Below are 26,300 nucleotides of genomic sequence, written 5' to 3' on the forward strand. Positions count from 1 at the left end.
TAGTGGGTTAAATTGTTTGGATGGATGGATGGATGGATGGATGAATGGATGAATGGACAGATTTCAGTAACGGACTGATTCAAACGGATTAAAAAGTTAATGAGTCTTTTTAAATGATTCATTACAAGAATAGGCTCATACAGTAAGTCATTTTCTAGGAAAACATGATAGAAAGATGGATGGATGGATAGTGGGTTAGATCATTGTATGCATAGATAAATGGATTGACAGTTGGGATAGATGGATGGATGGATAGAAAAATGGATAGATGGATGATACAGTAGATAGATGGATAGATGATAAACAAATAGCTAGTTGGATGGATGGATATATTAAAAAACATGCAGTTGAGTGAGTGAGACAGATTTAGTTTGAATTTATAATTGATAGATTTTTAATTTTTCAAAGTTCATGAGCCTTTTTGAACAATTCATTACAAAAATAGGCCATATTTTGCCATCTTGCTATATTTTGTGGTTGGTTGCATTTTGTCTCTTTAGAATCAGTTCAGTCTACAAACTCGCATTTACATATTTTGACTTTAATGTATTTATATTCTGTCTGCTGCTTTTCTCATTTAGCTTCAATTTTTATGTTGCATAAGCTTTCTGGTTGCATTTTCATCCAAGTTGGGCGCAGACACGTACATTCACTCACACACACCCACTTTGCTTTGCTGATTATCTATTACCTCTGTAAGGACAAGGACTGCATAACACTGTTGCATTAATGTTACTCAGTGTGTGTGTGTGTGTGTGTGTGTGATGATCCATTAGTATTTCAGCACATTATGCTGCTTCAGACTGTACTGACATTGCTCCCTTCCCCTCCAGGTGGACAGACTGGCCGGCACAATGAAGGAGGAGAACTTGTTCCGCAGACGGTTCTCTCTCTGTCCCACAGCCACCTCGCCTCCCAAGATCGACCCACATGTGCTGACCCGCAACTTGTCCTATGGAGGAGACAATGAACTGTACCCTCTCAGCCCAGGTATCCATTCAATTCCAGAATGTGTGGAAGCACCACATCCTTCAAGCAAAAGAGACACATGTAGGAGCTCACTGCTCCTGAGTCACTATGGTCATAGAAAATAGTTAAAGTGTTAAAGAATTAAAGCAAGATTACCATTGTCATGGAACCGTATGGGTTTAGCTTATTAATTTAATGTATTTCAGAGTGAAACTGAGTAATTAGGAGAAATAATACAGGGCAGTACTGACTTAATAATGAATTTGATTGGCGGCTGTTGGCAGTTACCCAGAATGCCATAGCAACCATTTAGCAGTACCCTGGCAACTAACTAGAACACCTTAGGAACTGCATTACAAGTTGCTACAAACCTCTCAGAACACCTTAGCAACCACATAGCAATGGCCTGGAAACCACTTTAAACACCTGATAGATACAGTATGCACTAACAAACACTGAAAGCACCCAAAAAATATAGCAACACCCTGGCAGCCAGACAGAACACCCTAGCAACTGCATTGGACACTTTAGGAATTTAATTGCACCAGAAAAACATGCTTCAAGTGTCTCAGGACACCTTAGCAACCATATACTGTAGAAATTCCATGACAACCACCTAAAACTCTCAAGGAACTGCATAAAAACATGCAAGAGGTGTCTCAGGACAACTTAGCAGCTGCATAGCAACGCCATGGCAACCACCTAAAACTCTCAAAGAACTGCATAGGAACCTGTAGAAGTGTCTCAGGACACCTTATCAACTGCATAGCAACGCACTGGCAATCACCTGGAGCACTCAAATCGCATATAATTATGTCCTAAACCTCTCAAAACACCTTAGCAACCACATAGAAACACCCTGGCAACCACCTAGAACACTCAAGGAACTGTATAGAAACATGCTACACTGTAAAAAAAAAAAATCTGTAAAATTTACAGAAACTTACTGGCAATTTTGGTTGCCGATGAGACTGTAAATTTACAATAATTACAATTACACTGTAAAAATACAGCAAACTCTTGCATGCTGTAAAATTGTTGTGATGGTGTGTAAACATTTGGTTAACTTATTTCATTTGAGTCCACTGAGAACGATTATTTCTTAGTAGAAAACTGCAAATACTTAATTTTCAATAGTAAAGTTACTAAAAACATGACTTTAACTCAAATTGTTGCTGTTTATCATCAGCTATAGCACACATGTATGTGCTAAAGCGCTTAACAAAGAGATCATCAGTGTATCAGCAACAGTTACTGTCTTTAAATAAAGCAGCAGAACATCAGTGTTTGTGGCTCATCATTGACTGAAGCACAGGCTCTACTCTCAGCACCATGGTGATCCACAAAACTACATTAAACTAACAGATATCTCGTGCAAAATAATAGAGTTCAGTTAAATATGTACTCTCCTTATAGATAACACCTGCTGTTAACAAGCAGAATCACTGAATGAAAGAGAAACAAGAACTACAACTGACTTCAGCCACAGCCTTAGATGAACTCAACTGAAATACAAGACATCATTAAATCTCTCAAGATCTGATTAAACGACTTCACAAACAGCATTACCAGCTACACACATTACAATTTGAATTTATTTCTGTTATATGTCTACAAAAATGATTTGAGAATTAACAGAAGTTTAGTTGTTTTATTTAAAATGTTTCATTTGGCCTCACCAGTGTGGCAATCAGTGTTTGCTTTAGTTGGGCTCTTGACCCTTGATTTTTAATCTTAGTTTTTTTCTGGCTGCTGTAACTGTGTTTGTAAAGCACATTTGTTATAGCAAGAAAAGTCAAGAAAATTTGTGATTTATGAGGTTTTGATTGATTATTGATAATGATATAGTCATTGTGTATTGGTCTGATTCACTGATCTTGTTCAGTGGCTGGTGTATAATGACATGGCGTGGATTTATTTATTTTTTAAGCTTGGTGTTGGTTACAGTAGCTATATGACCCTGAATCAAATGATAAACTTTGACTGAAATTTTTTTAAAAACATCTTATGCACAAAACCTTTAGTACTACAGCATAATTTAGACACACACAGACATCAAGAACCAGCGTAACCAACACAAAACTAACAAAAAATAAAAATAATAAATCCACACAATGTCATTAAACACCAGCCACTGAACAAGATCAGTGAATCAGGCCACTACATAATGACTATATCATTATCAATAATCAATAAAAATCAGTCACAAATTGTCTTTGCTTTTGATGCTATAATAAATGTGCTTTACAAACACAGTTACAGCAGCCACAAAAAAGCTAAGATTAAAAATGAAGGGTCAAGAGCCCAACTAAAGCAAACACTGATGGCCACACTGGTGAGGCCAAATGAAACATTTTAAATAAAACAACTAAACTTCTGTTAATTCTCAAATCATTTTTGTAGACATATAACAGAAATAAATTCAAATTGTAATGTGTGTAGCTGGTAATGCTGTTTGTGGAGTCGTTTAATCAGATCTTGAGAGATTTAATGATGTCTTGTATTTCAGTTCAGTTCATCTAAGGCTGTGGCTGAAGTCAGTTGTAGTTCTTGTTTCTCTTTCATTCAGTGATTCTGCTTGTTAACAGCAGGTGTTATCTATAAGGACAGTAAATATTTAACTGAACTCTATTATTTTGCACGAGATATCTGTTAGTTTAGTTTTGTGGATCACCATGGTGCTGAGAGCAGAGCCTGTGCTTCAGTCAATGATGAGCCACAAACACTGATGTTCTGCTGCTTTATTTAAAGACAGTAACTGTTGCTGATACACTGATGATCTCTTTGTTAAGCGCTTTAGCACATACACGTGTGCTATAGCTGATGATAAACAGCAAAGATTTGAGTTAAAGTCATGTTTTTAGAAACTTTGCTATTACAAATCAAGTGTTTGCCGTTTTTTACTAAGAAATAATCGTTCTCAGTGGACTCAAATGAAATGTTAACCAAATGTTTACACACCATCACAACAATTTTACAGCATGCAAGAGTTTGCTGTATTTTTACAGTACAATTGTAATTTTTAATTTACAGAACTTTTGTAAACTTACTGGCAACCAAAATTGCCAGTAAGTTTCTGTAAATTTTACAGCAATTTTTTACAGTGTAGAAGTGTCTCAGAACACCTTAGCAACCACAGAGCAACACCCTGGCAATCACTTAGAAGACATGAACATTGCATAGCAATGCACTATCAGTGACTAAGAACACCTTAATTGCATAGTAACAACCTAGAACACTCAAGAAACTGCATAGAAACTGCTATAAATCTTTCAGAACACCTTAGCAACCACATTGCAATGCCCTGGCAACCACCTAAAACTTTCAAGGAACTGCATAGAAACATGCTACAACTGTATCAGAATAGCAACCATATTGCACTGCCCTGGCAACCACCTAAGACACAAACATTGTATAGCAATAATCAATGATTAAGAACACCTTATTTGCATGGCAACACCCTAGTAACCACCTAGAACACCCTAGCAACCACACAATCAAATCCGATGGAAAATAAAAATTCTGCATAGTAAAGGACATTTATTAAGAAATAAAAACGTGAAAAAAACATTCAACTTCAGATGAGCTGACTAAGTTTTAAAATATTTAATAATAATTATCAAAGATGTGATTGACTGTGGTGGTTGATATTAATGCTGTGTTTGTGTGCTGGTGTGGGTGTGTGTGCGCGCGCGTTCTCGTGTGTGTGTTCTGCAGGGAATGAATCGGAGAGGAACGGTTTGCCCTCACTAAGGGACGAGGCCAGCCCGGTCCACTCGCCCAGCAGCGCGGTGCGTTCAGCCCCCTGGTGACTGCACGCATGAAATATGACCGCATTATAATGCAGACGGGAAAGAAAACAGCCATAACACATGTTACTTCAGCTACCAACGCTAACTAATGCTACTAGTTAACCTCTCACTAGAGTGTTTTTTTCTGAATGGCGCTAAATAAAAAAGATTAAAGGATTCGCTAGACCTCTGCCAATGTAGAGGAAGTGAAATGACCTGCAATTAGCGCATGTCAGAACTCAGCCAATCACAGCCTCCCATCTTCATTTCACTCTCCAGACTGTTTTCTGTGTGCTAAAAGCTTTTAGTAAATCAGAGCTCACGTCTCAGGCACATGTAAAGTGCATCTGTCCGTATCATGTGGTTTTAATGGGTGAATATATAAAAGCCTGTCATTCATTCACCATATGAGACATTAAACTGTAATACACAAAGATCTAATGCAGCATTAAACCTGAAAAAGAAGCTTTTAGCATCAGCTGCAATTAACAAATATTATACTAATTGATCTGTCAGTAATTTAATTGATTATTTGGATATTCTGACACACACACACAATAAATTAATATTCATAAAAAAAAAAAAAAAATTATATATATAATGTGTCTATAATCTTTTTTAAAAATCACCTTTTCCCATTTAAATAACTGAACATTTATAATGTAACTATTTATAATGTATTATATTTCTAAATGTAGTTTTAAAAATCACGTGTATATATAATATATTTGTCTATAAAGTGACTTGAGTGACATTTTCACATTTAAATAACTCAACAAATTATATTATATATTGTTTAACAATTACATTTAATTGCGTTTGCTAAATGAAATTATGCTAACATATAAAAATAGAAATGCATTTTTCATTATTTTAATATGCCAACACCAGTGTAGGTTTTTTCTGTACCTACATCAAAGACCCTGATAACTGATCATGAAATTTACAGCCGATTATCTCCATTATCATTTTTTTTATTGTTTGCTGCAGTGAAACAGCGTTACTGTTGTTTTTCTGGACTCCACTGTTTGTATGAACTGGTTTAGAGGTTAATTTGGGTCTAAGAGGAAACTTTCTAATGTCAACCCATTTGACGTAACATGAAACAGGATATTGTGAAATTTCATATTTAGCCCAGGATCAAGTATTATGAAAGCAAACAAGGTCAATTTTGATCTCATGTTGACTTCAAATGAAAGTTAAATATATTTTTCTGGGATTTTTCTTTTTTGGCTTCAGTCGGAATCCAGGATGTTTATCGGTGTGGAGAAGGAGTCTTCCTCGCCCACGGAGAAGCTGGCAAGGAAAGAATCGCTTAAGGTATGATGTGCCTCCCACTTCAGGCAGAGTTCCTGACCCAGTTTCTCCAAACAGCAGCTTGGTCGTGGTGTCAGTCGACAGGTGGACGGCACTCAACCTGTGTAAAGGCATTTCCTGTACTAGAGAAAATATTTATTCAAATATTTAATCCAGCTTTTCATCTGATCTATTTTTTCTTCTTACCTTGAACGCTACGAGTTTTATCTAATCAATTTGCATGCATGAAAGGTCTGTGGCTAATAGTGTTCTGTGTCATTTTTGGACTGATGTATGGCTTCTTACAAGTAGCGGTTCAATTTGCAATATTCAAAACATTAGCCCCGCTTCCTTGTTTGTGCTGGAGAATATGATTTACAACAAAATGTCCCACTCTTCATGAGAAACACATTTATTTCAGGGGCCCATATACGTTCTTTCATAAAAATGTTTAGTTGAATTTTGTTTTATTTTATTTTTTTTAGTTAAAACTTTTAAAATACTCAATCAAATGAACCACTCATCTAATGTTGCTAACCAAAACTATATATATATATATATATATATATATATATATATATATATATATATATATATATATATATATATATATATATATATATATATATATATATATATATTAAAAAAAAATGTTAACTGAAATGAAATAAATTATAAATATTAGATGAAAAACGTAAACTTTTTTTTTATTTCAGTTAGAATTTCTATTTAATTTCTAATTGCTCGTGTTCATTTAAGTTCTGAATTTACTGAAGTACTAAAACTACTAATGCTAAAACTGAAATGAAAATAAATAAAGCTACATTTATAAAAGGTAAAACTATAAAAAGGACGTAACGAAAGTACTAAAACAAAATAAAACTGAAATAATAATAATAATTATTATTATTATTTACTGCAAAATAATAATAAATTCTGTAATTACTATGAATAAATCATTTATCAATTTAAATACAGTTTCTAAATGCAAAATTTAAACAGGCTTGAGTTGTTGTGAATCTAACTTTAGATGAGTGATCTTTGCATTGTCCAATCAGAGTTCTTCTTCTTCATTAAAGTAGGGATTGAACAGTGGTTCTTTTGATATTGTATATGATGCACTCTAGTGTTCAACAAGGTTTTCAGACTTTTTACGTCTTGCTGCCCACTTGCGCCCCCTAGCTAATATTCGAGCAATGCATTAAACCTTGACCTTTCATATGGTAGGTTCAGAAGAAGAACTATCGACAGGAGAAGAAGAGGGTCGCCAAAGAACTGTTCAGTGCACTTAAGGACCCAAGTGTGGTTATTATGTCCAACTGGCTAAAGGTTGGTAAACCTCATCGGTTTTCAATTTAACACTGAATAATTTGGCAATTGCTTTAAGATGCACTTCTTGGATGCATCAGATTCGAGGCTCATTGAAGAGTTGGACAAAATTATGGTGCGTCCTGAGGCCCGGCATTCTCCTGATATACAAGACGCCCGGTTCAGACCACTGGGTGGGAACGATTCTTCTCAACGCCTGCAAACTGATCGAAAGACCTTCAAAGAAGGATGGATTCTGCTTCAAACTCTACCATCCACTGGACAAGTCCATATGGGCCATGAAGGTTAGATACAAGCTTCTCTGAAATGCAACGTTTGGCTTGAACTCATCGTTGGGATTGATTGGTATCTTTCTTTTTTCAGGGTCCTAAAGGCGAATCTGTAGGCTCCATCACTCAACCCTTACCTAGTAATTACCTGATCTTCAGAGCAGCGTCTGAATCTGATGGTGAGCAGTGGCATTTGTCTTCTGTAAAACTGTCTTCTCTGTATGGAGTCCATTTGAGGATCACAGCCTGTGGTTTGCTCCAGGACGTTGTTGGATGGACGCTCTGGAGCTGGCTCTCAGCTGCTCCAGCCTGTCGAAGATGACGGCGAAGAGCGGCAGGGATGGAGATCTGAGCGGCTCCTCTGAGTCCTCACACATACTTCAGCTGCTGCAGAGCTCGGCTCTCACCGACCAGGACCTGCTGCAGTGAGTGATCCCTCCACATTAACACAATGCTGAGTGTGTTCACTAACCTTTAAATGACATGAACATATTTGTACACATTTTCGGACATTAAAATTGTTTGCATAGGACTAAACTGACACAAAAGTAATATGATTTTTTTGGCACTAAACTGTTCAGATTCAGTGTGACTAAATGATAGGAAAGTATGGAAACACTTGGTAACACTTTATTTCGATAGTCCGCTTTAGACATTCTACTAACAGTAAGTAACTTTGCAACTACATGTCAACTAGCAGTCATTAGAGTATTAGTAAACTGTCTGCTTAATATCTTCTAACACTTTATTTTGATGGGTCCACAACATACAACAAACTGACTATCAGAAAATTTGCAAGTATATGTCAACTTACTCTACTAACCCTAAACCTACCCTACTGAGAGTTAGTAGACATGTAGTTGCAGATTAATCAGAATTAGTTGACATGTAGTTACAAAGTTACTTATAGTTAGTAGAATGTCTAAAGTGGACTATCGAAATAAAGTGTAACCAAACACTTTACTTTAGGGACCGATTCTCACTATTAGCTAGTTGCTTATTAGCATGTCTGTTTAAGATATTAGCTGTTTAATAGTAGTTATAAAGCATATATTCTGCATGACTATATTCTACATCTCTAATCCTAGCCAATACCTAAACGCGAGTATAAACCAGGCTGTAACTGTCATGCAGAATAAGCGCGCTGCTATTCAGCTTCCACATGCCTCACAAACACTTGAAAATGCACACATTTAATATTAACATTATAGCCAACATGTAATATAGAGCGGCCCCCTCATTTTAAGATGGGCCCCCTAAAAATTTTAATTCTGGCTACGCTATATTCTCTTCAAAAAAATTGACGCTGCAATTGAACATTTAAAAAAATAATATAGCCTCGTTCATTTAGCTTCTCATTTATGTTGCTGCCATTGAATCCCAATTTCCAGAGCCTTGGTGATTATGTGGGAAAATTGGGTTTGAATCTACCTCGCTTCATGTCAAGATCCAAGCTTTTGCATATTTTCAACCAATATTATAGTCAGCCACCTTCAGAGTGCGTTACCGCAAAAATGATCTATTACTGCTCCTACAAAACCTTTAATGCATTAAATGGGTGCTTAATGACTTGACAGATATTAAACAACACCCTCCAAAATCAATATTAAATGCTTTATTGCTTCTCTACATGCACAACATTATAAACTCAATTTCTCGTGGTCTTTTGTTTTGGACATTTAGCAAAACTGCATGTCTACTAAAACATCTGGCAGCATGCTGTAATATTTCTAGTTTATGTTGGTTTTTATGATATATTTGATTTCATATATTTCGTAGATTTGTGTTTTAGCATGTTAATATTCAAAAACAGTTGTTTATTATTGTTGCCTCTTATTGCATTATTATATTTTTATTATTTATTATAATTTAATATAAATGCTAAATACCTAAATGCAAAAAAATTCTATACTACAGTGCTAATACTGTGAGACCTACAGTATCAACAGCTAAAATCACAGGCGTATAACCATGACATCAAATTGTGATTAATCACCAAACATTAATAGCAAATCTACACGATATTCAAATAATATTCCAATGAGATTCAAAGTGTTTCTGTACCCAAGAGGAAGCGAAATAGTAGACATTGTTTGCCAGTGATATCCTTCAGCTGTCAATCATTTATAAATCCCAAACCCTGCCTCTTTCTAGCCTCTTTGAAGCTCTCGTCCAATCAGCTGCACCCTACAGGTTTACGTGATAGGCAGAGGAGCAGGAAGAGATGAGGAGAATGTAAACCCAACACCACCATCGGCACAAACACACACACACTTGTACAAGCGCGTCAGACAAGCTTGTGAAGCAGGAAAATCTGCTTTGGAAAACACCTTACTGCAGAGCTTTCCTGTGCAAACACCAATCCAGAAAGGAACTGTAGAGAGAAATCACTGTGTTTCGACTGTAAACAAATACTGTTTATGAGGTGCTTTCATTTTTTGTTTACCAATCTTTGGAGTTTCAGGAATAATATATTCTTGACAAGGTAAGGACTCGTTTTTTTTGCTTGGCTCGCTGGTCGTTCTTGCTGACAGCTGGTGACGCAGGACAGAAGCTGGTTTTCCTGTGATCTCTGTGTGTGCTGGGCACAAAGAGATGATTTAATGTCACGCTCATGCTCAGATTATTAATCTAAGACTCTTTTACCAGCCAAAAGATTCATATTTCTCTGTAGAGTTTTGTTGCCTATGGCAGAAATTTTGAAAATAACGTTCACGCTCATATAATGAACCTCTTGTGACCATGGTGACAGCACTGTCATTCAAATTACTCTCGAAGATGATCATGTGGTTTGTTGCTTTGGCAACTGATCTGGATGGGCTTTGAACGTGGACATAATAATAAATCTCACTGAGATAAAGCAGAACGAATGATTAAAGTTAAAGAAAATCATTATTTTTTTAATAGCAATTAAAGAATAAATAATAAAAATGCAGCCGAATCATATCTCACATGGTCATTTGTTTGTGTGCTTTTGTTAAAGTTTGAATGACTCCATGTTGGAAAACCATATGGAGAATGACGCCAACTCGGACAAATCAGAGAGGGAGGCGCATGAAGACTCGGACAATGCGGCCAATGAGAATGGAGGCAGACTGACGGAGGAGAGCGATATGGACCAATCGGATGACGTGTGCCTGCAGGCCACGGCGTTTGTTGAAGAAGCCCATGAAGAGATGGGAGAGGTGATAAGTTCATCACAGTCTCTGTTTGATCTGAATGAACTGCTTTGATTATTTTAATTATGTTTCAGTTACGCAGTGATGAAGACATGCTAAAACAAAGAGAAATTGTAATCAAATTGCAATCAAGTCTTATCACTTTTTACTGTGCATCAGGTACTATGCGCCTAAATGACTTGAACGCATGAATTACCTGCAAACAATTTCTGTCACAAAAACTATTTGCATAAACTACTGTAGGACTAAACTGAAAATATTGACAGAAAGATTTTGGCACCAAACTATTCACATCAGATACAGTGCGATTAAATGACATGAAAGTATGAATTATACAGTTTTTGGTACCAAAACTATTTGCGTATATTTTCTGTTGTGATCACAGGCTGGCGAGTCGTCGCAGGTGGAGACAGTCTCTGAGGAGAATAAGGGTTTGATCTGGACTCTCCTGAAGCAGCTGAGGCCAGGGATGGACCTGTCTAAAGTGGTTTTGCCGACGTTTATCCTGGAGCCGCGTTCATTTCTGGACAAGCTGTCGGATTACTACTATCATGCCGACCTGCTGTCCCAGTGAGCACCTCATTATCAACACTACTGCAACCAGACACACTTTACTGAGACTAGCGGTTTAGCTTTCATTGGGTTTGTTGGAGAAGAGATAAAGGTAAATATGCGTGTTTCAGGGCTGTGATGGAAGAGAGCCCATACAGCAGGATGAAGCAGGTCTTGCGCTGGTATCTGTCAGGCTTCTACAAGAAACCAAAGGTGAGTTGGGTGAAGTGCTCATTTTTAGATTAAGAATCATGAGCCGATTCACAGTAGCCAGGTTCCCATACATGATTTTTATGCATATTTTGAGACATCACATTAAAATAACTGGACAGAAACAATAAAATATATACAACTGTTCACAAGGTTTTAAATATTTTAATGAATTCTCTTAAGCTCACCAGGGTGGCATTTTTTTGATTGAAAACAGTAAAAACAATAATATTGTGTAATATTATCATAATGTAACATAACCATTTACATTTTACATGTCATTTATAATTTATTAATATAGTATTTTTCAGTGTCACATGATCCTTCAGAATCATCATTCTAAAATGCCGCTTCATAAGTTTTGTGGAAACTGTGAGGAATTAGAAAGTTTAATAGAAAGTTCAAAAGAACAGCACAGAGTAAATGATATTTATTCTAAAATAAAGCTATTCTAAAAAAAAAAAAAAAAAATATATATATATATAAACAAAATTTATTGTGTGTGTGTGTGTGTGTATATATATATATATATATATATATATATATATATATATATATATATATATATATATATATATATATATATATATATATATTCTAAAATAAAATAATGCAATTATTATAAAACAAAACAATATGGGAAAGTTTACTAACAGCTTGCGTCATCGCAAACCGTCTTTTGCCGTTAAAATAGTACTGTCAGGTTTTTCTAAAGACATGCAGTGATCAATTAGCGCCAAAAAGGCATGGACACAGTTATTTTTGCGCCTGACCTTATTGAATATGCATTTCTAGGAGTTTCCCTTTCAGACGCAAAATTCATGGTCAGAGAGCATTCAAATGAATCACGGAACAAGATTTACTAACGTTTGCGCTCCTCAAATGACTGATATTTGCGCCATTATTTAACGCCCAAAAAAAGCATGTCTTAAACTATTTTTACATTATGCGAACATATCGTTTGCCAAGCCATGTTATTTTAAATTTGCTTCAGGACATAAAAGACGACTTGGAACCCTCAACTAGGAGTCACGCAATACCAGCTCTATCAAAACTGCTGCAACCATTAATTTTTGTTTGGCCTACGGTTCTTTTCAACGTACCATGGCTTATTTATTTCTTTATTGTTTATTCGCGACTACGCAAATTTTCGCTGCGTTTGGTATATTGCGTTGGTCGATATGTAAATGAGATGTTGTGTCTGTGTTCTTTCATTTCCGCAGTTGTTCGTAAATCACCCGCAGAAATTTCCACGCCCATCGGCGCTGTTTTGGAATTCCACTCTCGTGCTAATTTGTCCTGTTTAGTAAAACTGGCCCTATATTTAATATAAAATAAAAAAATTAAAAATATAAAATGTTTAAAAATTAACTGGAAACACCAAAATATTGTTTAAATCTTTGGGGTTGGTAAGATTTATTTAATGTGTTTGAAAGAAGTCTCTTCTGCTCATCAAAAATACAGTAAAAATATTATTTCCATTTAAAGGTGCCATAGAAAGGAAAACTGTATTTACCTTGGCATAGTTGAACAATAAGAGTTCTGTAAATGGAAATTGTTTCCTCCTCCTTATGTAAACCTTGTGAATAAAAAAGACCACTGAAAAATAGGCGAATCAGAACATAGCACCGCCTGTAACGTAACAGTCGGGATCGCTAATAGTTACGCCCCCAACATTTGCAAATACCCGCCCATGTTCTAAGGCAGCCGGACCTACACAGCCGAATCATCAGACGTTCTGCAGGTATTGTGAAGAAACAAGCGAGGACAACTGCGAAAATGACAGATCATGGAAATAAATGTTATGTTACAGGCTGTGCAGGGGATGTGAAGTGCAGGGATGGGTTGGTGTCTGTATTCAGAAAGGCACGGAAAACAAATAATATGTTCTAATAAAATAACGCAAGCCACTAAAGGGACATGGTTAGCTTCTTGCTAGCAGTAGCCTGTTACATTACAGTACATAAGATTTCACTTAGGAGAGATGACTGAGGATGATGGCGAATGATTTACAGATCCTGAGCACAATGACAAGCATCTGATCTTGTAAAATGTGTGGTAAGAACTGCCGCTCCATAGTATAAACAGATTATGTGTGATCGCGAATCTCGAAAGTGAAAGTAAAAAGTAATCGTGCATTTGAAAGCAGTTTCAGTGCCCCGCATATTAGTAGTGGCTCCCTGATGCCCGCATTTTATATACAGTATAATTACCCGACGATATAACTACGAGAGAAAGTATTGATATGTATATTTTCCTCCCTGTGTTTCCTTCCTGCTGTGTGAGCTAGTGAAAGGAGCCGCACTGTGAAACAGCCAATCAGAGCAGAGCTCAACATTATTATTCATTACCCTTCCAAATAAGCCAATAACAGACCATTTCATTCTAGGGAGAAAACCTAGCGTTGTAAATGCACATGTAAAACCATTTCTGGAGAATTTTTGCCCTTACCTAAGCCACATACCGTCTATGTAGATATCAGAGAACAATTTAAAATATTGTATCAATGCATTCTATAGCACCTTTAAAATACCTGTTTTATATATTAAAATGTAATTTATTCCTTTTATGCTTTCAGGGGCTGAAGAAACCGTACAACCCTATTCTAGGAGAGATGTTTCGATGCTGCTGGCTGCATCCACCAACAGACAGCTGTACATTTTACATCGCAGAGCAGGTGAGACTCTACAATTACAATTAAAATATCTGACATCAAAACCGAATGGCTTTTTAAAACAATATACTGAATACACTTTCTGCTTGTCTAAATGTCTGCAGTGTGAAGTGGTTAGTCTTCCTCTGCATACAATGTAAACATGACGATAGTCTCTGTTTGTAAAACAATGGAAACCGATAAGCTCGTGTGATAAGCGGTTGACTTTTGTACTTTCAGGTTTCTCATCACCCTCCTGTTTCAGCTTTCTACATCAGCAATAGGAAGGACGGATTCAGCATTAGTGGAAGCATTCTGGCCAAATCCAAGTTTTATGGTATATAACGTTCAAATACAGACATGCAGTGATTTTCATACACAGCCTATGTGCTTTTGTTGTGATGCTGGTTGTAAGTTCAGTGTGATTTCTTAAAGGGAACTCGCTGTCTGCTATTCTCGATGGAAAGGCCAGACTCTTGTTTCTGACCCGAGATGAAGAGTATATCATCACAATGCCGTACGCTCACTGTAAAGGTGATGGACCCTAAATTTCATAATTAAATAATGTACTGAATTTTAAATTATGCCTTTTATATATAGTATATAGTAAGAAATAGTACACCCACAAATAATACAAAAAGAAGTATTTATTATTTAACATCAAAAAACAAATCCTACATTATTTTGTTATTATTTAATTCCCAAAACATATGCTAATATTTGTATTATTTGCAATGAAATTAGGTAAATAATAAGAAAACTGTCAACATTATTCTTTTTTAAAACTAATTTGTTTTTCTAGAATCTTAAAGAAAACAAACAATATTATAAAATAAAAATCATAATTTATTCTCAATTACTTTTTTAATCGATGTATGTATTTAGGTTGTTTTTATTATTAATATTAGTAAATACTATAATATTGTTTTATGCACATACACACAAATAATAACTGTCAATGTTAATGTGTGCGAAACATTAATGCATGGAAATTGTGTCTTTCTTACAGGGATTCTTTATGGTACAATGACATTAGAACTTGGCGGAAAAATCACCATCGAGTGTGAAAAAACACAATGTTACACAGAACTTGAATACAAATTGAAGGTAAGTCCCAAACCTAATTATGCAACTTATTTATTATTTTTTTTTAAATCTCACAACTGTTGTCTTTTTCTCTGTTCCAGCCTTTTCTTGGCAGCTCTTGCAACGTTAACCAGATTTCTGGAAAGATCCGTATGGGGGAAGACATTCTGGCTACAGTAGACGGGCACTGGGTACGAATCATTTCAGGCAAACATTTATTTTATATATATATATATATATATACACATTAACAATATTATCTATTCTAAAATAAAAAAAGGATAGTTAATTAAGAATGTTTATTTTAAAATAATACATTTTGATTATAAAATGTCAGTATTTGAAGTATTTTGGCTTGTTTCATCAGTAGCTTACAGGAAGATGTGGGAAACGTAATCCTTCAAGTGTCTCTTCATAGATAAGAGAAAATAAGACAGAACTTTATTGATTTGTATGGGGGAAATGAAGGCGAAACATAAGCGCACAAGTTACGAGATTGCTTATCAGAGCGGTTGATGGCACATGATCTAACAGACGAATCCAAATATCCAAATATTTCTGCAGGACAGTAAAGTGCACCTGACTGAGAAGAGGACGGGCCAGCAGGAGGTGCTGTGGAACCCCGGTCCAGACATACGCAGACAGCGGCTGAAGAGACAGGTGGTGCAGATGGACCAGCAGGAGGCGTTCGAGTCTGAGAGGTTGGTCTGTTAGTCAAACACATTCAGAACCTGAAGGGTTAAAGACAACAGGGAAAGAGAGAGCTGCAGAATATAGTAGTCAACATCTGAAGAGGATATAAAAGTTTGTCAAAGTTGTCCTAAGACAAGAACACATTTTGGTTTTAGGACAACTCTGATAAAAGGTTTTGATCCACTTTAAATGTTAACTAGTGTAGATTGTCCATATGCAAGCTGATTTGTGATTTACCATACTTTTTTGTTTTATTTATTTTAATTACTGATTTCATTTATATATATATATATATATATATATATATATATATATATATATATATATATATATATATATATATATATATATATATATATATATATATATATATATATATATATAAAAAATATTAGTATAAATAAATTTCATATTATTTAATTGATGTATTGGGGGGGGGGTGTACGTATTATTCTAAAACAAAACATTTTTTTTCTAGAATTTTAAAGAAAACAAACAATATTATAAAATAAAATACCAATTACTTATTTAATTGATGTATCGGTTGATACACACACACACACACACCAATGCATCAATTAAATAAGTAATCGATATATATATATATATATATATTAATATTAGTTTTCTGATTTGATCTATTGTTTTTATATCTTAATATACCTTAATCTTAACATTCATAAATAATTTTTGTTAAAAATAAAAGCCATAAATTTGTTTCACTTCGGGGGCTCTTCAAAAAACTCGAGCTCTGGTAAAACATGTTCAATAATGAAATGAAATATTAGCATAAGTGTTGTCAAAATACATGGCAAATACCTGACTGTCAGTGGGGAAGGATGTTTTTGGTTTAGTTGGTGTAGTTACAGGATCTACCAGCAGGTGTGAACTGCTGACGCTAACCAGCCGAGCCTTGTTGAAGACTATGATTCTCTTGAATCTTGACCTCCAAATCAACTTAGCAAAGCATCATTAAATATGACCTTAATGTTCTGGTTGATATTATAGCACATCAAAGAGCTGTGAAATGTGCTGTGACTCAAGAGTAAAGGCTGTTTGGTGTGTGTTCCTGCAGGCTGTGGCAGCATGTGACCAGAGCGATTAATGATAAAGACCAGATGAGAGCCACGCAGGAGAAGTTTGTGCTGGAAGAGGCTCAGCGGCAGGAGGCCCAAGAGCGAGCCGAGCGGCCCTGGAACCCACGACTCTTCACCTTCAACTCCGACACCAATGAGTGGCACTACAAATACGCCGAGTACGTCCACAATACCACACCGAGAACTAATAATGTTATCAAATGTCCCCTTATTATGAAGCGTTACACATTTTATTATATAATATATTATTAAATATTATTAAATTATGATTTTTTTATAATAATACTGATTATTTATTATTATTATTATTAGCAGTAGTAGTAGTAGTAGTAGTAGTAAATACTGTTATTAATATTATTTATTTATTTATTTTTATTTTTTTATGAATATTAATTTATTGTGTGTGTGTGTGTGTATGTTTTGCTTTCATATATAGACTCTTATTAATTATCATGCACAAATGCTACAGCAAAATGAACTGATACCCTAATTTTCAATTATGTATATGCTTTTATTACATATTATTATTATTATTATTATTATTATTATTATTATTAACTATAATATAGAAAATGGTATATAATTTATTTTATGAATATTGATTTACAATTTATTGTACTAAATCAACATTAATAAGTTAAATACAATATTCTCATTAATTATTTTTTTATATTTTAATCTTAATATTTGTAAATCATTGCTTTTTTTCAAGCTTTTTTTCTATTAATAAATACAAATTACAACTCCACAAATTTGGCAGTGTTCCAGTAATGAATAATCTCCTGTTCTCAGCACTAAGCCGTGGGATCCGGACCGCTGTGTGGTGCAGTTTGAGAAAGACGGCGTCATCCAGACAAAAGAGAAATCCCAGCGCAGCAGCTTTTCCTACAGCCAGAACTGGGCTGCACAGCAGAAGGTGAGTCCCACAGGTTCCTAGAGTTCATGTAGGTGACCTGCTGGCCCTTCAGGGTGTGTTTGGTTGACAGACGTGTGTGTTTGTCAGGTGCGTGTGAACGGCAAACACAGGAAGTCGAGCAGCCAGCCGTCCAGCTGCAGTCAGAACACAGAGAGCAGCAGCAGCACGCCAGAACCCAACCATGAGTCATCCGACAACGAAGGCCAGTCATCAAGCCATACGCAAACACAGCTCCATTCTGAGAGATGAATAAATAGTTCTTCCGGCAATTAAAATAGTTCATCAGTCTGACAGTAGACTGTTACAAAAGCTTCAGACGTGACTAATCCAATCAGATTTTCAAACTATCCACTTTGTGCTTTATTACAGTGAATTAGTTTCACCTATACAAACAATTGGGACTTTTAAGTACCTATACACAAGTTATTAAAAGTTGGGTGTTTGTCTAATCAGCCAGATGTGAACATGCTGTTAAAACAGAGTAAAAAACTATCTAAAACTAAATTTTTATTGTAAAAGCCAAATATTAAAAATAGAAATGATATGATAATGAAATACAAAAGTAAAACAAAGATTTAAATTGTTTATTATAAAATAATTAATAATAAAATAAATGTATTTTCAAATAAAAAATAAAGTATGAATTCTAAAATAGAATATGTATTCTAAAACCAAAATAAATATTTAGAAAATAAAAGTATGTATTGGAAAACTATGTATATATATAATATTTTAATTAGTGCTGTCAAACGCTTAATCGCGATTAGTCGCATCCAAAATAAAAGTTTTTGTTTATATAATATATGTGTGTGTACTGTGTATATTTATTATGTATATATAAATACAAACACATACAGTATATATTTTGAAAATTAACATGTACATTTATATATTTATATTCTTATATTTTATATTATATATAAATATATTTAATATATAAGCATAACATATATTTTTCTTAAATATATGCATGCATGTGTTTGTACTTACATACACATAATAAATATACACACTACACACTCATATATTATATAAACAAAAACGTTTATTTTGGATGCGACTAATCGCAATTAATCGTTTGACAGCAATACTATATATATATATATATATATATATATATATATATATATATATATATATATATATATATATATATATACGCACACACACAATCAAAAGTAGATATATATTTTAATTTCAAAAACGGTTATATATTTAATTTCAAAAACAGTTCAAGTCTTCAGATTTTTATATATCTCATTTTGACTTCCTCAGGCTTTATGAGCCAGTGTGCGAGATGCACAAAAGAAGTGAAGGACATCGTCCTCATAGAGGCCTCGGTAGCAGCTATACAGAAAACACAGCAGGACATCCAGAGGCAAGTACAGCCTGGGACATACTGTATTCATCATTACTGATGGCATAATAACTACCTGTACATGTCTCTCTGATATTCAATATCATATATTAATCACACTGATCCTTTTATTTTCAGAAACCTGAGTGCACTGGGACGTCAGATCACGCGGCACAAGACGGCGGAGGAGAGCAAGTCCTTGAGCGGCCGCCACTATCTCATCCTCTGCATGCTGTTGCTCTTCCAGCTACTCATCAACTACGTCTTCACTTGAGATGCTGTCACCCAGCGACCATCGCCTAGCAATAAACACAGCCAAACTATCACCGTCACACAGCCCCTTGAATGCCCCGTCACAATGTTGCTACCGACCGTAGCTGCACCATCAAGCACTAAGCACTTCAATTAGAGAGAAAGAGACTCTTGTTTTAATGAATATGATCGATAATCATTTCAGAGTGGATGTAAAACGCTGTACTGCCACTCTCTGTAACTGACGTGTTCCCTCTTTCCTACATACTTCCCTTTCTCTGCAATATAGGTCATGTATTTGTGGCATATTTGAATGCAGTTGAATGGGTTTGTGTGTCTGTGTGCGTGTTTCCCACAAACTCCTCTTCCATTTATACACCGGGCCTTAATACTGATGCCAAAAAGGGGGAAAAAGAAGCGAAAAGGCAGTGAAGTCCACCTGTGCAATTTTATTATGCTTTCAAGTGAAGTCTGACCACACAAATTTGCTCGTTTTATTATTTAACCAAAACAGTGTTTCTGTATAGAACAATACAAAGAAGAGTAAATGTTTACAAACTTGATTGTACACAAAGGAAACAATGCTCTGACACCAAATGTGGCGTGTAGATTTAGATGAAGTTAACAGATTTGGCGAAAGCACTACGATAACAATGAACAATCAGCCATAAGACTATGGCAAGCCAATTTAACATTTAATCCTTAAACCATACTAGTTTCCAGTTTCATACTACTAGTACTTATTTTTAGCTACTAGTGTGTATTCCATTAAATACCAGTTCTTATTCATTAGCTATTCGTTTTTATCCATTAGCTACTAGTTCTTATTCATTAACTAGGCCTCCTGGTGATTACTCTGAAGCTACTAGTACTTATTCATTAGATACTAGTGCTTATTCATTAGCTAATAGATCGTATTCATTAGCCTACTTGTACTTATTCATTAGCTACTAGTACTTATTCATTAGATACAAGTTCTGATTCATTAGATACTAGTACTTATTTCAGTAGTAACTAGTATCTATTGTATTGTTACTAGTAACATTTCAAATTTTTGCTATTGACTTCTATGGAAATCTTTCATTCACCTATCAACTATTTAGTTCTAGACTATATATACTAGACTAGTATGTATTACAATAGTGAGTAGTGTCTTTTTAAATATTACTAGTAAGTATGCATTAGATACTAGTACATATTTATTGAATACTAAATTGAATATCTAATGAATAGTGCTAGTATCTACTTAATAGGTACTAGTAGCATGCAAATAGATACTAGTATGTTGTAAGAATTAAATGTTAAAACGGCTTGCCATAAAATGAATATTCATATTCATGACTGTTTGTTGGGCATTGGGTAGGTCAGTCACAATAGGGACACGTGAGGCCTTCTGGGAAGTTCAAGTTCATTGAAGTTGCTTGCATTAAGTGCGATATATTCAATAACGAAGGTGTGACTGATTAATCGAAAGTGTATATATATTAGTTTGGAACAATTGAATTTGAGAATGTATTTATTTGATCATTTCACTTGATTTGTTTTATATAATCTTACTGTTTTTAAGAACACATTCATTCAGGTTTTCTGGGAGCAAGTGCAGTTGAGCATCAAATTGCTTTCTCTTCCTGAAGTTTTTTGTTGTGAAGTTGAGTGACCCCTTTAGGGGAAATATTAAGGTCAAAGTACAAAACTTCCAATGCAGGATTCATATAGGAAAGTTGTGCTTGAATGATGCTTGTGCTTGTGCTCCTGGGCCATAGTTCAACCCATTGAAATGTAAAATTATGTTTCATTTCCTTTTTTCCTTTTTTACAGAGCACAGTACAATGTTATCTTGTCTGACAACTGAAATGAATGAGATGTCAATGGCTCACTGTTTGTTAATGATTGTTGCAATTACAGCACCACAGTAAAGTTTTACATTTCGACATTTTGCTTTGCCATTTTTTGAAACATTCACATATAAAATAATAAACACATTTAGATCAGTTTTACCATGTTTGTTCATTTTGCCAGTATTTGAAAGCCATACACTTCCTAATAAGTAGTAATATGTATCAAGTGTTGTGATTATAATTTGAAAGTCAGTTGGAGGTTATTCTAACTTTATTTACAATTTTAAAGAAAGGTTATTTTCAAGAATTCTTAAGAAAAAATCAGTTAAGAACAAACACCTTAGCAACTGTTTTGTAATACCACGGAAACACCCTAGTGACATGCTAGCGGTAGCAGCCACTTAGAAACCTCAGAAATATGTTAACATGCACTCAAAACACCTCAGCAACATGCTAACCACTCAAAACACATTAGCAACATGCTAGCAGTAGCAGTCACTTAAGGTGCATCCAAAGTCGTTTACCGAGTTGATACTACTTTTGATAAGGTATAAACTTTATGTGTTAAAAGTATGTTCTATATAGGATTACATTACATTCACCATGTTGCTATTGTCATGTAGCGGTGCCATCATTTCACAGGCATTCACAGATCCTCTCCTGTGGCCTCATGGGATAGTAAAGTGTCCAATGGAGGTGCATTTCAGAATCTTGTTGGAAATGATAGGTCATTGTAGTTTCCGCCTACTGCTTTATAAATACTGTGAATTTAGACATAGTACTTGTCTCATATATTGTTTTTTGGTTACTATATGCTGTAGTCGGGAAGAAGACATTCAGAAGCAAAGTTAGAACACCATAAAAGCATGCTGAACACCTTAGCAGCTTCTTCGCAATGCCCTGGCACCCACCAAAACACCTTAACAATCTTGGAGATGGGCAAAAAGTTCAAGTTCGACTTCTGGTTCAAAGTCTTTTGTAGTTGGAGTTTTCATTTGTTGTCACAGCAGGTCGCAGGGCTTGTTGGGACGTGGTAAAAAGTGTGTTACTGTTTGAAAATCCCCTTCCTTCCTTCCTCCCTCCACTTCCTTGTGTAAATGCAGGCCTGTGGAATGAAAGTGCAATATTTGCGGTCTTCTGTCTGATCTGGTCAAAGGAAAATAGAAATAAGAGACAACCTGCCTCGACCCACCAGCGGGTATCTAGTTAAGATTTTCATGGAAACTGTGACAGCAGAAAAAGCCTCCAGGCGGAGGTTGGGTGTGGTTTTTTGGGAGCGTATGAGTCAGCGATCCACTTTCAAGCAATACACCATCAAATACAGCCGTAGGTTAGAAGACTAGTGCTATTTTAGTTCAACATCTCATCTGTGATCCCTTGGTTTCAGGATGTTATGTTGCACAGTCATGTTAATGCAGTCTCTAGGGATACCAATGCAGAAACACATGAAGATTAGCGTTTTTTAGCCTTGAGTCATCTGATATACTTCTACTTGGTAATTGTTTGTTTATTTGTCTTCATGGTGATCATTCAGTTCATTATGCCATTTATCTGCCCATCACACTGATGGATAAGTCTAGGAAGGACAACTGTAGTTGCAACAACGCTAAGGCCTCCAGGCTACATATCTGTGAGTGGGCGCATACACTGGACCTTTGTGTTCGGATACATGCGGGGGAAGACGGAAACACTCTGAAAACGCAAGGCCTAATTAGGCCACATGTTTGCTGGACTCCACACAAAAGAATTCCTTCCTACAGTAGTATAATGTGCTTTCTGGGACAACAAAACATGAACATAAGATTCGATGCCTGAGGACAAATTGTCTATCAAATGATGAAACCTCAATAGATCCTTTTAGGTGGACGTGACCCCTGCACGATTGACAGAAGAGCAGGTGTGGGTGTTCTGACAGTACTTCTGTAAGTCAAGACTCTCGGAGGGATGGCGGGTCTCTTGGGTTCTTACCGTCACACCTTTCTTTGTTAGCGGTTTCTGGATGCTCTTGGCGTGACTCCAGTCCCGAGGCCTGCAAAGAGTCTTTGTTCCACTGTAATGTCTCCAGTGCAGTCATACATTTGGAGATTTGCTCTTTAGGAATGTGTCTTTAAACAAGGTGGTCTGTGTTGTCTTCTTCATGTTGCTAGGCATGTACATATTAGGTACACAGTGTGCCATTCAAAGATTGAGGTGAGGGACTTTCTCGAAGAGACAGTCAGTAAGACAATATTTAGTGTTGTTTAGTGTTGGGCGATATGCTCCATAGTAGGACTGTGCAATTAATCGTACACATCTCCTCAGTAAAGCTGGTTTCATGATTAGCAGTAAATTGCCATCACATGCTTTCAGATGGAGCGGCATTTACTACACAGAGCCGTAGTTCACTGACAAGCTAGGCGTTCATTATCGCACATGAATCGCCTGCGATAATGAACGCGATATTGCCTAGCTTGTCAGTGAAATACACCATAGTCACATCGTCCTGGCGTCAACCTGTTAGATTGCCGATACACAATAATATCATGTTAATTTATTTAATTGTTTACTTACTTTCATAGTAAGTTTCATAGCCAGAGAGTGAACCAATTCCAGGGTAAGGCTAAAAGCAGCCTAATGTTTGTCTAATCTATTACCAAATATTTTTATATGACTGTCTACTACACTGTATGATGAATAAATCTCTTATACTTGCATCGTACGTACATCTGCACTTTGCTGTTTATGATGAGAGAATTCACGAGAGAGCAGAATTCAGTCAGCGAGCGCGTGCACACTCAATAATAAAACGATGATTTGTTTGAACGTCTCTGATTGGCTACTGCATTCATAAAGTCAACGGAATTGTGTATGATTGGTTATAATGCGCAACACTGTAAAAACATGGAAAAATAAATATGATGGAACAAGAAATATAATGGAAGTCCTAATATTAATTAGATAGTATTATTAGCCTACTAAAATAATAATAATAATGATAATGGTCACAGGCGATATCTCCGATTGGCACAACTAGTGTTGCTATGCTTATGTAAAATGAAAAGGTAGTGTAGCATAGTGTCTGGTACATCTGGGAACCAGAAAGTTAATGGTTGAAATTCTGCAAGGTGTGAGCCTTAAGCTATAATATTTGGTTCCTTGAACAGTATGTCCAACTTTTCATAAATGACTTGCCAGTTGGTTTTACGAACAACTAGTCAGTCTTAAAGAATGCACAATGCCAAGGCCTTGCCTAGTCAAATTAGTGTGCATATACACTAGTTGCAATTGTCAAGATCTGTTAGTCCAGCTCTTTGGTTCAGTGGGTGGAACTGTTGCTTCACATCAAGAAGGTGTCCAGTTTGAATCAGGAGGTCTCTCTGTGTGGAGTTTGAATGTTCTCCCCACGTTTCTGTGAGTTTTTTTCTGGGAGCTCTGATTTCCCCTCAATCAAAAACATGCAGCATAGGTGACTTGGAAACTAAATTGTCTGTAGGTGAGTGTGTTTCATGTGATGGACCTGAGTATTTGAGATGCTGGTATTGGCTCCAGTAGTGACTCTACATAGGACAAACATTTTGGAAAATGAATGGATGGCTGTTAGTCCAACTTTGCAAAAAATGGCTGGCACGATTTCAGTCAGACAAGTTATTCCTCTAGTTCCAATTTAAACATTTTAAGTGCATGTAAACATACAAAAGTTACTGTTGGTGGTAAAACCCTCTCTTAGAAGTTGTTTCTGGAAAAGCACAGACACTTAAAAATATTAAAGCTAATAAAGGGAAAATGTAGAACGCTCTTAGTCACTGATGGACCAGTTGAAAATTGGACAGCTGATCACTACACTGAACTTCTGGTTGCACTGGATAAAAAACATTCGCGACATTGTTGAAGTGCTGACCTAGGAGTTAGTGTGCATGTTCTGACATGTTGAGCCATGGTGCTTGCTTATGCAAGTGATGAGTTTGAACCTGATTCTGTGATTTCCAGAATCCATTTCCCACTTTTCTCACCAGTGTTGGGAAAGTCTTGTTAAAAAGAAAGTCTGTTGGCTTTTGTTTAATAGAAAGTGTCAAACTTTCAACCATTTATTATTTATGATGTACCACAACCAATGCTGATAAAGTGAGAGGTGAGAATGCAGGACACTAATACTAGACTTAGGTGTGTTGAGAGGACAAGGTGTTGACTAGTTTGGGTTGTTCTTGCGGATGTTTGCCCAGTAATTACCACTCCTGAGCTTCCCCTGAGACATCTCAGATTACAGAGCACAGGGAGGTGTCGGAGTCATGCCTTGACATGTTCACTAGGTCAGATCAAGGATCGTTTGCATACAGAAGCACACACAACCACTCTCAGTTATGAATCACAATTTCAGACACATTCATTATATTTTCAGACACATTCATTATATTTTATTCTACAGAAGCAATAAAAAATTGGTTTGTTTTGAATAGGGACGTATTTAACCACAGGGTACAATAAGTGAGACTATGAGATTACTCATATTTAGGGATTTGTTCAAATCCTTAACCTTTAGTATTCAATTTTGCTGCAGAACTTGTCCTGCACAGATATTGTATTGATGCTTTTTCACTTGGGGAACATTGAATCAACATTAAACTAACACTGAATTAACTTATTATAAATACTGAATCAAAGTTGAAATTCAACACCGTAAAAAATTTTAAGCGGTTTCAACTAATTATTATTTAGTAACTAGTTCCACAGAAATTTTACGTTCAGTCAATTTCTGACTTCAAAGTGTTATCTGAATTATTAATTTTTACTCGGCTCAATCTTTAGTGAACTAGTTTTATAGCCCATTCAACTAAAA

General features: G+C 35.7%; 1 protein-coding gene across 1 annotated transcript in view; it reads left to right on the forward strand.

Annotated features, from left to right (window-relative positions):
* The window catches only part of LOC306868396 (oxysterol-binding protein-related protein 5-like), a 48,410-nt gene extending 26,831 nt beyond the window's left edge, over window positions 1-21,579 (forward strand). The window contains exons 2-22 of the mRNA XM_079414521.1: window positions 834-990; window positions 4,687-4,760; window positions 6,000-6,080; window positions 7,284-7,385; window positions 7,466-7,669; window positions 7,749-7,833; window positions 7,917-8,079; window positions 10,638-10,839; window positions 11,219-11,403; window positions 11,517-11,598; window positions 14,174-14,272; window positions 14,489-14,585; window positions 14,684-14,782; window positions 15,258-15,355; window positions 15,436-15,525; window positions 15,899-16,035; window positions 17,103-17,282; window positions 17,917-18,040; window positions 18,128-18,242; window positions 19,316-19,418; window positions 19,536-21,579. Of these exons, the coding sequence (XP_079270647.1) occupies window positions 855-990; window positions 4,687-4,760; window positions 6,000-6,080; window positions 7,284-7,385; window positions 7,466-7,669; window positions 7,749-7,833; window positions 7,917-8,079; window positions 10,638-10,839; window positions 11,219-11,403; window positions 11,517-11,598; window positions 14,174-14,272; window positions 14,489-14,585; window positions 14,684-14,782; window positions 15,258-15,355; window positions 15,436-15,525; window positions 15,899-16,035; window positions 17,103-17,282; window positions 17,917-18,040; window positions 18,128-18,242; window positions 19,316-19,418; window positions 19,536-19,671 (2,592 nt within the window). The 5' untranslated portion in view covers window positions 834-854 and the 3' untranslated portion in view covers window positions 19,672-21,579. The remainder of the gene's footprint in view (window positions 1-833; window positions 991-4,686; window positions 4,761-5,999; window positions 6,081-7,283; window positions 7,386-7,465; window positions 7,670-7,748; window positions 7,834-7,916; window positions 8,080-10,637; window positions 10,840-11,218; window positions 11,404-11,516; window positions 11,599-14,173; window positions 14,273-14,488; window positions 14,586-14,683; window positions 14,783-15,257; window positions 15,356-15,435; window positions 15,526-15,898; window positions 16,036-17,102; window positions 17,283-17,916; window positions 18,041-18,127; window positions 18,243-19,315; window positions 19,419-19,535) is intronic.
* Window positions 21,580-26,300: the final 4,721 nt, after the last annotated feature.

Source organism: Barbus barbus, assembly GCF_936440315.1.
Source record: "Barbus barbus genome assembly, chromosome: 50".
In the NCBI taxonomy this organism is placed as follows: domain Eukaryota; kingdom Metazoa; phylum Chordata; class Actinopteri; order Cypriniformes; family Cyprinidae; genus Barbus; species Barbus barbus.